The 12,202-nt window shown below is 43.8% G+C and overlaps 1 protein-coding gene across 5 annotated transcripts in view; it reads right to left on the reverse strand.

Annotated features, from left to right (window-relative positions):
- Positions 1-3,152: 3,152 nt before the first annotated feature.
- GABRR3 (gamma-aminobutyric acid type A receptor subunit rho3) overlaps positions 3,153-12,202 on the reverse strand; it is a 42,204-nt gene continuing 33,154 nt past the window's right edge. For all 5 annotated transcript variants that reach the window (XM_039386490.1, XM_039386489.1, XM_039386488.1 and 2 more), the window contains 3 exons: positions 8,211-8,363; positions 5,872-6,068; positions 3,153-4,896 (listed from right to left, as the gene is read on the reverse strand). In XM_039386490.1, the coding sequence (XP_039242424.1) occupies positions 4,606-4,896; positions 5,872-6,068; positions 8,211-8,363 (641 nt within the window). In that variant the 3' untranslated portion in view covers positions 3,153-4,605. The remainder of the gene's footprint in view (positions 4,897-5,871; positions 6,069-8,210; positions 8,364-12,202) is intronic.

Raw genomic sequence — 12,202 nt, forward strand, 5'->3', positions numbered from 1 at the left:
GTGCCACCACAGAAAGGTTCGTGGTGCACAAGAAGTGCCCAGGCTGCCCCAACAACTGCACCTGAAGCCAAAGCTTCCAGACTTTTTTTCCTGGTGGAAAGAGCTGCTGATCCCTTTTTTCAGCCCTGCACTGCGATGGCCTGTCCCACCTCCTGAAAAATAGAATCCAAATGAAGATTCCTGCCAGACAAAAGGTGCCACCACAGAAACCTCTTGCTGCCCAAGAAGTGCCCAGGCTGCCCCAACAACTACACCTGAAGCCAAAGCTTCCAGGCTTTTTTTCCTGGTGGAAAGAGCTGCTGTTCCCTTTTTTCAGCCCTGCGCTGCAATGACTGGTCCATCCTCCTGGAAAAAAGAATGCAAATGAAGATTCCTGCCAGACAAAAGGTGCCACCACAGAAAGGTCTTTGTGCCCAAGAAGTGCCCAGGCTGCCCCACCAACTGCACCTCAAAGCCAAAGCTTCCAGGCTTTTTTTCCTTAGGGAAAGAGCTGCTGTTCCCTTTTTTCAAACCTGCGCTGCAATGACTGGTCCATCCTCCTGAAAAATAGGATGCAAATGAAGATTTCTGCCAGACAAAAGGTGCCACCACAGAAACCTCTTGCTGCCCAAGAAGTGCCCAGGCTGCCCCACCAACTGCACCTCAAAGCCAAAGCTTCCAGACTTTTTTTCCTGGTGGAAAGAGCTGCTGTTCCCTTTTTTCAGCCCTGCGCTGCAATGACTGGTCCATCCTCCTGGAAAAAAGAATGCAAATGAAGATTCCTGCCAGACAAAAGGTGCCACCACAGAAAGGTCTTGTGCCCAAGAAGTGCCCAGGCTGCCCCAACAACTACACCTGAAGCCAAAGCTTCCAGATTTTTTTTCCTTAGGGAAAGAGCTGCCGATCACTTTTTTCAGCCCTGCACTGCAATGGCCTGTCCAACCTCCTTGAAAATTTACACAAATGAAGATTCCTGCCAGACAAAAGGTGCCACCACAGAGAGATCTTTACTGCCGAAGAAGTTCCCAGGTTGCCCCAACAACAGCACCTCTAAGCCAAAGCTTCCAGAATTTTTTTCCTGGTGGAAAGAGCTGCTGATCCCTTTTTTCAGCCCTGTACTGCAATGGCCGCTCCAACCTCTTCAAAAATTCAGTCCAGATGAAGATTCCTGCCAGACAAAAGGTGCCACCACAGAAAGGTCTTGCTGCCCAAGAAGTGCCCAGGCTGCCCCAACAACTACACCTCAAAGCCAAAGCTTCCAGACTTTTTTTCCCGGTGGAAGGAGCTGCTGTTCCCTTTTTTCAGCTCTGCGCTGCAATAACCGGTCCCACCTCCTGAAAAATTTACTCCAACTGAAGATTGCTGCCAGACAAAAGGTGCCACCACAGAAAGGTCTTGCTGCCCAAGAAGTACCCAGGCTGCCCCAACAACTACACCTGAACCAAAGCTTTCAGAGTTTTTTTCCTGGTGGAAAGAGCTGCTATTCGCTTTTTTCAGCCCTGCGCTGCAATGACTGGTCCATCCTCCTGGAAAATAGAATGCAAATGAAGATTCCTGCCAGACAAAAGGTGCCACCACAGAAAGGTCTTGCTGCCCAGGAAGTGCCCAGGCTGCCCCAACAACTGCACCTCCAAGCCAAAGCTTCCAGACTTTTTTTCCTGGTGGAAAGAGCTGCTGTTCCCTTTTTTCTGCCCTGCGCTGGAATGACCGGTCCCACCTCCTAAAAAATTTACTCCAACTGAAGATTGCTGCCAGACAAAAGGTGCCACCACAGAAAGTTCTTGCTGCCCATGGAGTGCCCAGGCTGGCCCAACAAGTGCACCTGAATGCCAAAGGTTCCAGGCTTTCTTTCCTGAGGGTAAGGGCTGTTGTTTCATTTTTCAGTCCTGCACTCAAACTACCAGCCCAACTCCTAAAATTGCATACAGACGAAGAGTCCTGCCAGGAAAAAGGTGCCACCACAGAAAGCTCTTGCTGCCCACTGAGTGCCCAGGGTGGCCCAACAACTGCACCAGAGGGTCAAAGGTTGCAGGCTTTCTTTCCTTTTTCAGCCCTGCGCTGCAATTGCTGGTCTCACCTCCCCAAAACTGATACAAATGAAGATTCCTGCCAGACAAAAGGTGCCACCACAGAAACCTCTTGCTGCCCAAGAAGTGCCCAGGCTGCATCTACAAGGGAACGACGGACCTTCCACCCAGGAAAGAAAGCCCTTACCCTACATCTCTCATGAGCAGTTGGTGGGCCAATTTTGGTATTCTGTGGGCATAAAGAGCTTTCTGTCCTGGCACCTTTTGTCCTGGAGGAATCTTTGTATTCGATTGTAGGAGTGTCCCTGCCCAAAGGGAAGAACCCTTTTGCAATGATTACATTCACAGCCCTCCAGTGCCTGTGTAGGATGTACCTGGGATGTAAATGCATGCAGGAATGTCTTTCCCTCCACACTTCCACCTGTGGACCACTTTGCTGGACAGCCTACACAGGGCTTCTGCTGCTGCAGATCTTGCAGGAAATTTGTAAGAGGGAACTGGTTTGGGTCAAGAAGTATTTGGGAATTTTTTCTGTTGGAGGCTGAGGATTCACTGTTGGCTACACAAATACTTCTTGTAAGGCAGATAAAAAATAATGTGAAAACAATGATGTTATATTCATGTGAAAAAGTTTAGGATACACATTACACATCTGGAGCAATTAGATGGGATCTTCTTGGGCAATCTGGAAGATCTGTGCAGGATGCCTCCACAATGGCAGTGCAGGAAACAGGCCGTGATGGTATATTTTCATATATATCTACATTACACATTTGCTCAGCTTGAGGTCTAATGTGCTGTTGCTGTTGCCAAAGCCTGTGTGTTTCCAGTATTGTCATTCCTGGTATGGATCTGCTTTCCATGGCAGGATTTCCTGGAAGAGTATCAAAGCTGTCTTAGCTCTGATACATTTTCTGGCAGCCAACTGTCTGCCCAAGTACCCGCTCACTCCAGGAGATTCCAGTCACCCAGTGTGCAGTGTGTCACCAGCTTCCCCAGCTCTGGAACTGGGAGCTTGGCAAATGCAGCTTTTTGAAAAAGCAAGAGACATCATCATGCTATGAGCAAACAAGCTGGGACCAGGAAAAATAAATACAGAAATAAAAAATAAAGTAAGTAAATATAAATAAATAAACCAGAGAGACATTCAGGCTTTCAAATTTATTCCCATTTCCTTGACCAATAAACTTGACCAAGCAGTGGCCAAGCATTTACCTTGTGACATTTTTTTTACCACCACAAGTGATCCCTTTGAACCGACTTTCCAAATAAAAACTCAGTTCATTAAATGACAGACAAACCCAGTGAATGTAAGTGGAAAACGCTTCTTATTTGGGAAAGTGGCAAAAGTAATCTTGATTCTTTTTTGGAGCTGTGAACACTTTCTATCTGTGTCCCTGAACATTCTTGATTCAAACTCCTTAGCCTGAACCTAAGGATGTTTCCATGCTTGATTCATCTGAGACTGACAGCATTCCTATGTACGTCTGTTTTGGCACAGCTGATTCCTTTTATTCCTGTGTGTCTCAGTGTTCCAGGTCCCTGGACCTGTGCCGAGGATCACTGCTGCAAACAGGCATGTGCAGCTTCTCCTCACCTTAATATTCAACCTCAAGCCAAAGGGAGAAGGAGGGGGGGCAAAACCCCAAACTCATGTGCAACATAAAGCAGAAACAGATTCTGCTGAAGATGTGTTTGGCTTGTTCTCCTGACAAAGTTTTCTAAAATCTCTCTCTCTTAAAGCCTGTGTTCATCACACAGGCAGTTCTGCAGAAAGCAGATGATTACAGCAGGTCTGTGTGAGGCAGAGGTGTGTGGGTGTCACATGAAGGGCACAGCTTGTGCCAGGAATGCTGCTCATCCACCCGGGAGGTGGCTGTAAAACATTGGGTTTGGGACATTGTTCCTGTGCTGCCTCAGGGACTAGGGAGCAAATTTTCTCTAAAATAAAGGTCCCATGAGGAGTCATGGACAGCTGACAAGGGTGAGGGGTTTTTCTTGAGGTGTTGACAATGTACAACCTACAAAGCCCCATCAGCCTTGCTTCTTGCTTTCTCCTGGTCCCTACTCCACTGCTTAACCATATTTTTCCCCCTGGTTACCATCTGAGGACAGAGGCTGCTGAGGTGCACACAGGTTGCCCAGGCTGCAGCAAGTGAAACAAGGATAGGAGATATCTGAAGGTGATTGGTGCCAATTCCTACAAAAATGGACCACGAGTGGAGAACAAACAGAAAGGTTGATTGAAGAGGAATGGTTTAATGTAGATAGAGACTGGATAATACCTCAGGTGGGAGCTGCTGTCTGCTCAGGTGTGTGACAAAGGGCTCCCTTAGTGACCAAACTGCTTCTATGCTACTACAGCAGGAACTTATGCATGGGATTGCCCCAGTGAAGCACTGCACAGTCCAGCTGAAAAAGAACCAGACATGTGAAAGTTTTTCATTAGCAGTTTTGCTGCTAACCAAACCAGCCCAGGTTCGAGGCAGAAGTCTGTTCTGGAAACTTTTAACCCATTCCTCTACTGCTGTTGCATTGTTTTCAAAGTATGATTCTACCCTCATACGCAAAATAACGTCTCGCTTACAAGGATTTTTGCTCATATGTACAAACCCCAGTAAAGAAAGTTGAACACAATATATACACTGGGAAATATAATCCTGGAATACGAGTCAATGACGTGATTGTTCTGTAAAATAATCCTGCCCACGTTTCCCTTCAGAGATTTCTTCAAGCGAGTTGGTTCCTCATTGGAGATGTTGGTTTCGCTCGTCCGAGTCTCATTCTCCTCACAGGGGTCTGAGAAACCAGACAGGTCCATGTCATCCGTGTCATGAAAGCAGCCATCAAAAGCCATGGCTTGCACTGCATCCATATACACTCCTGAGGCCTGGCAACAAAGAATAGTTAGTCTGTGTCTACAGGAGACATTTCAGTAAATTATAAACAAATAAAAGAGGAAGTAAAGAAAGCTCTCCCTTCATTGTCGTTCCCTCTTAGAGAGCATATGGAGAAGAGGGTTATCTCACAGTATGGCAGTCTGCAGGCAGGACGTGAGCAAGGAAGGAGATATAGTGATAAAATACTCCTGTCTGACTGATTATTGCCAGCTGCTGGCTGGCAATATGTGCCCCAGCTTCTGAAACAGAAGAGTCAAACTCTCTCCTGTAGGTCTGCACTGCTGGAGCTGTGGGAAATGACTTCAAACATTTCCATCAGATTATATGAGCAACACATGCACCCTTTCTGTGGTTTTCCCCTTGTGATATTCCAGCAAATGAGTTTACATGGGGGGATATTCTTGAAGCAAAGGTTTTAAGCGAGCGCTTCACAGAAAGCAGATGTTTAACTTGCGACCATTTCTGTTTCAGGCACACTTTTCTAAAAATGGCCTTGTCTTGGGACAAAAAGGCATCATTAAACCTACCTTTCCAATTGAAAATAGCAAAGCAGGAAGAGGAGAAATGGACTCTGCTTCACAGAAAACAGGAAGGAATATCACATGAGTGCATTCTGGGGTCTGTTTCAGAGACAGGCAAAACGCTTTTTTAATATTTGAGATTTGGAATTGAGATAGGTATTTGAGAACAGAAGGAAGGTTACCTTCCACTGAGGGGGGAAAAAAGGGAGAAAAAAATCAGGAGGTGAGTATTCCCTAATATCTGCTAAAAGAAAAGGAAGGGAAAAAAAGCACAGGGCTTCTCAGGATCTCAGAGAGAATGATACATTTCCTCCCTTCAACCAAGTCAAAAAAAGGTGAGATATGGAGTGACACAGAGATAGTTACTCTTCTGTTATCACAGTGGTGATTACTCTGTGGCTTCTATGGTGCTTTTTGAAGGCAACAAAACACAGAGGACTGTACCTTGCCTCTTTTTTTGAGTTGCTTTCTCTCTTCAATCGTGGTGAGATAGTTCACTGCTGCATATTCAATGACGGACAGGAAGACAAAAAGGAAGCTGATCCACAAATACACATCCACAGCCTTTATGTAAGACACTTGAGGCATTGAGGCACTTACTCCTGTCATGATGGTTGACATTGTCAGCACTGTAGTTATACCTGCCAAAGAAAGAGTTATCCTAACACTGACCAGCTGGTTCTGTGCAGCTCATCACCGTCCCTTGGACAGCTCGGCTTTGTGAGGGCGTACGACTGACACCACCTTTAACTTCATCACACAGGCTCTGAGAAGTGGAGTGAACCATGAAGGACCCATCACAAGCAATACTGAAACCAGTAAATCATCCCTCTGCTCAGTGCATGCAGTTAGAGCTGCAGCACAGCAGGGAAACAAGGATGGTGTTTGAGCAGCGTAAGGAGCACATTTCTGTGGCAGCTTTGGGCACCGCTGTGGAGAAGTGAAAGCAGGTGTTTGTGGGCTTCCCTCACTTCCCAGAGCCAGGGTCACCACTGCACACTTTCTTGTCCAGGAGAATCCCTAAACAATCACCAATTCCCCCCACCAATCCTTTCTCAAACTGTACTTTTTGAGAACATTTACCAGCTTGTATGTCTCAGTCGCTCTCTGAAAACAATCAACAGAAAAATGCTACATCCATTGAAACTAAGAAAAAAATTACTGTTTACTTCAGTGTGACCAGAATTTCACCCTCATCTTTTCGATCTCTCCTCTTACATGAGCTATTCCTCTCATTTTGGTTTGCTCCATCTCAGAAAAAAACCCCCAACACCTGACTCAGGCCCTGCTTTTAAAGAAGTGAAGACATCTCAAGTGAGACAGCCCCAGCCTGTCAGCTGGGTCTCAGAGCAGCCCTTCTCCAGTTCTACACTAGTTCAAGTCCACTGGAACACACAAAAGTTTTCCCTCTCCCTCTTTCCTTAGGTCGAAAGGTGGAGTTGGAAATATATACCATATAAGAGGAAATCAATTTATTTAATTGATACTCTAGGCTTGGGAGCTAAGCTTTTTAAACTTTGTTGTTAACATTGCCTATAAATTATTTACACTTACGCTAATGAACTGTGCTTTATTCATAGAACTCCTGATGAATAACCTTCTGCAGAAATCCATATATAAAGAACATGATCAGCAAAACCATCTTGTCAACATTAAAAATGGCCTACTGAGATTTAAAAAGTTGTTTTTAAAGGTGAAGTTAAATTTCTTATAAATAAAAGGAATTAGCAGATGCATTAATAAAAGTAGGGAGGAGGTACCATAATTTGTTTTCAGATTAACAGATTTATATCACATGCATTAATAGCTTTACTGTGCCAATAGAAAGGGATCTGAGGTACCTACAGTTCCATTTTTTCTAGACTGAGAAAGCTATAGATAAAAATAGAGGGCTTTTTCACTTATCTAAGGAATATGACAACATTGGCTTCTGGGACCAGCATCAGTGAGAAGAAAGTACAGGAGCTTCTTTACTAGTTATTAAACTAAGAGTTGCAGGACTCAGATATATTATGGTTACATTAGATATCTTAGCAAATTTCCATCAGATCTTCAGAGATGATTCTTTCAGAATTTTTGGAAAAATATACTCATTCCAAGGCCATCAGAATTAAATTCCCAACAAAGGCAGTCTTGAAGTGGCATTCACTGAAAAAAACCAATAAACTTCTAGAAAAAACCCACTGTAATTGGTCCTTTTCTCCTGAGCTGAGGTGTTCAGAACTAAAACTGAGAGCAGAAGGATGCCCAACTTATTCTTTGGCTTCCACAGAAGACTGTGCCTTGCACAGTTAAGACATCAAATATTTTTAAGGTGCCCAACAAAGGAAGGCTTTGCTACTGGTTCCAACTTGGCAGGAAGATAAGAAATGTTTCTAGATAAAAAGAAGAGCTGCAGAGCTTTTAGACAGATTGTGCTATGCCTAATGAACCATGGATTTGGGAAGGGATCTGACTACCTGTTTGCTGGGAAGAGGGAAGGAAAAAACCCCAGGCTTTGCAATTAAGTAAAATTCTACATCAGGAAGTCTGCAGAATCATCCCTTTTTGCTTCTGTGGTGTGTGAGCTGTTTTCTAATGTAACAAAGCCAGTCTGAACAAACATTCCATTTCCAAACGTAGAGGTTGACTAAAGGTAGTGACAACAGTGGCAATAATAGTGTTGTTGAGGCAATTACCTGATATACTTGCTTATGTCCTGTGTAAATAAGAAGCTAAAGTAACTTCAAAGCCTCTCCCCCCTCCATTCCACACTTCCCAAAGAATATCCATTAAAGATTCACCTAGTGATACCCTGGCAGGAACAGCTCTTCTGTCAATCCAAAATGAAACCCAAGACAGCATCACCATCAGCATGGCTGGGAAATAGGACTGTAGCACAAAAAAGAAAATGTGTCTCCGGAGGGCAAAGTTGATAAAAAGTCGATTGTACCAACCTATTGAAAAAAAGAGAGAGGAACAGGGTGGGGAGGAAGAGAAGAGAGCTGTGTTATTTGTGAGCTGTTTGCTGGCCCCCTCCCTCCAGCAGGAGCGGTGTATCCACATCAGGAACAGTAAATGCCTAAGAAAACTTGTCACCACCTTAGTTTTACACAGTGCTTTGCAAACTGCCCTCTGTACCTCATTAAAACACTGCTGCCTTGGGAGTGAAGCATCACGACCACTGTTATAACTGAGGTTAGGAAATGGGAAAGATTAAACCGACTTCAGGTGAAACTGCCAGGAGAACACACACAGGATATAATTTCCCAACGAAGCCAACACGCTGCCTCCTCCAAAAAGCATCCTGCCTTCTCTCACGCTGCAAATACCCCGCAAGAAGCAGCCCCCCCCGTTCCCCTCGATCGGAGCAACTTGCCATCGCAGCGCTGACTTTAGAGGAGAGAGTGCCATCTAGTGAATTTTGGGGCGTGCTCTGCCTGTGCAGCACAGCTTGTGCGCTGTACCTCCTGCCACAGCAGGGAAACCGATATAAAAGCGAGGTGAAAATAAGGCAAAAAGTGGGTGGCTGCGTGTCCAGGACATCCATGAGCCCATGCTGGAGCAGTCACACCATCACAACGAGTGACTTTATAGAAAAGAATATATCAAAATTAATCCCAAATAATATTAAACACACTCTGTTGTGTTTTCAGTTGTGGAGAAAGTTTTTTGTTTGAAGAATCTCTACAGTGGATTTAATTGTTGCTCCTTTGGAGCCAGGGAACTCCAAAAGCCTAAACACTACACTGAGATTCACAGGAAAGGATGTGTGGAACCTGAAATGCAAAAAGCTGCTTTATGAGTAGCATTTTTGTCCATTTTTTTCAAGAGATTTTAGGGGGAGATGACTCACATTAGAGTTGTGCCAGTTGTTCCCCACTACTATTTACTTGGAGGGTGAAGCCAGGTAACACCTGAGAAGTGAATTTAGTAAAGCAATGTAAGGATTAGAGAGAGTTAAGCACAAATGCAGGCTTTCAGCAAAGCACATAGAGCTCAGTATTAGGAAACAGTGGAGGCAATAAATCCACTAGGATACAGGTCACTTTGACATGAGGGAACATGGGCATGAACGGAGAGAACTAGAAATGCTAGCACACACAAAAAAGGACATATGGAAGAAAACAAAGGGAGATAAGAAAAGGGACAAGCCAAGAAATCAGGAACTTCTGCCAGACACTGGAAATCCCTGCCAAATGCACAAGGAAACTACCCAAATTAGGGAAGGTTCAAAAGTTTATGAGGAGGATGATGGTGAGGACAGCAGGTTCATGATGAAGGAAGAACGGAACTACCACCAAAGTGCTCCCCAAATTGAAGACCACGCCTCTAACTCCGCCTCAACTCCGCCTGTTATGAATATTAAAAGTAGATGTTGCAATGTAATGAATATTCATAATATGTGATGTAATTGCTTAGCAAAAAGTGTATAAAAGCTCAAATTGTAAGTTCCTCGGGGAAGCGGTTTGTCCAGGGCGACCTGGCCGCTTCCCGGCCGTGAAAATAAATACCTCCTGCTTATAGACTGAAAACTCTGTCTCTGAGCAGTCTCTCTACGCCTTCTTTGGGGCATAAATTTGGCATCAATCTTGGCGACCGCGGCAGGACGGGGGGGTCTTCCTGGGCCAGGACCCAAGGGGCCGGGACGCTCTCGGGGCCCCCCGACTGAATTATTGTCGGTAGAGTCTCCCAGACCCCTTGGATCTGCGCAACGGTGGACAAGAACCTCCTGCTCCAAATTAAGAGGTATTTGATCTTTTATATTTTAGGTAAAAGCGCTTTATTGGTGGGGATAGGACGCTATCGCCCAAAAGGGAGCCGGAGGGACGCCTCGGCATTAGCCCTAAAAACTGGGTTCGAGTCCCAGGTATTAGAAGCAGCAGGTTAGAGTCCTGCAAAGAGAGCAGGTTAGAGTCCTGCAAAGAGAGCAGGTTAGAGTCCTGCAAAGAGAGCAGGTTAGAGTCCTGCAAAGAGAGCAGGTTAGAGGCCTGCCAGAAAAGGGTTAAAGTCCCAACACAGCAGAGAAAAAAAAAAAAAAAAAAAAAAAAAAAAAAAAAAAAAAAAAAAAAAAAAAAAAAAAAAAAAAAAGAGAGGTTCTATTACTTGTGGCATTCTGATTGTTATTTGTATTGTTTTGTTTGCCTTTTGTGTATCATAGACTATTTTGTAAAATATTGTGAGTGTCATAGACTATTTTGCTCAACTATTTTGCTAAATGTTTAGAGTTCTATATGAGAAGTGATGTACCTTTTGTGCTTTTGTGTATTGTCTGGCAATGTGTTTCTTAAAAGTGCTTTTGCTTTGTGTTTTCTCGTCTGCTTTCTGTTTTGTGTGGAATAATGTCCAGTAATGCATTTAAAGTTGCGTCTGACTTAAAGATTTGGGAGACTAATGGTCCTTAACATTCCCTTCTAAGCTGTCTCAAGATTTGAGAGTGTTTCCTTCTGATTTTCTTGAGACAAGGGGCTCTAGGACCCGGAGAAGCCTCTAGTCCTACTGAAGAATTCCTGGAATGCGGTAGCTAGAGATAATGTACTGTGATTTCTTTGTAATGTTTCATTTTTATATGCTGCTTTTTACAAGCTGTTCTGGTCTGTGTTAAAATTGTAGTTTGTTTGATTCTGCTCTTAAGTGGTAATTCAATAGAAAACTTTAAAGAACTTAAAAGTGTGCAAATGTGTGTGTGAGTGTCTGAGATGCAGCATCACCGTGAAGCGATTGCAGAGCTAGAAACAGATAAAGCAGCTGGATGTTGTATGTATGAAGTGCTGAGACAAAGTAAAAGGTATTTTAAGACAGTGAAATAAATTAGGAAAAGTGTAAGCTTGCTGTGATAGTGTAAAAGAATTTATCAGACAATCAATTTAGAGAAGAGACGAACTAGAGTACAACCTCTAGTGATTTAAAATATTTGCAACTGGAAACCAGTTCAAGAACACGACTCCTGGATCAACTGGTGTATTACTGATGCTCAAATAATTGAAAGGTCCAGGGAGAATCTGTCCTTGAAAGACTAACATTTGTCAGCAGTAACTAGTACATTATACATAGATATTTTGTGTATGATGCGGTGAGACAGATTGAGAAATCCCAGCTAAGTGCATAATTGCCAGCAAAGTAAAGAAAGCAGCCTACTAGAATCAGGAAGGGAGGAGAAAGAGAGCACCCTGCAAAAGTCAGAAAGAGATAGGGAAGAAAGTAACCCTCAGAAACCAGGAAGGGATGAAAGAAAAGAAGACAGAAAGCATAAAGATAAAACAGATACCGAAAGCTTAGAGAACGATCAAGAGGAAGGGATTGACTATTCATATTGTACCAGGACTGCTGAACAGAAAACCAAGGACAAGGAGGGAGAGAAAGCAAAAATAATTAACTGGGCAGCTCTTTATAATGTTAGACAAGGGCGAGATGAGACGCCTTCGGAATTCTTAGACAGACTTAGAGCTGCCATGAGAAAATATACACCCTTAGATCCTGCGTCAAAAGCAGGCAAACAACAATTACTAGTAGTATTGATGGCACAGAGTAACCCAGGTATTAGAAAGAAGCTGCAAAAACTCCAGCATCTTGCAGATGAAAATTTAGAGACAGTAATGAATGAAGCTTGGAAAGTTACAACCACAGAGAGAGAGGAGAAGAAAAAAAAAAAAAAAAAAAAAAAAAAAAAAAAAAAAAAAAGGATGAGAAAGTTGTTAAAGTTGTAGTGGTAGCAGTAGCAGCCCAAAGCTCAAGATTCCCGGAGATAAATACTAGAGGCAGAGGTCGTGGTTACCCTGCAAAGGGAATAGGAGGT

Source organism: Pipra filicauda, unplaced genomic scaffold, assembly GCF_003945595.2.
Source record: "Pipra filicauda isolate LSUMZ 115617 unplaced genomic scaffold, ASM394559v2 scaffold487_size526621_pilon, whole genome shotgun sequence".
Lineage (NCBI taxonomy): Eukaryota > Metazoa > Chordata > Aves > Passeriformes > Pipridae > Pipra > Pipra filicauda.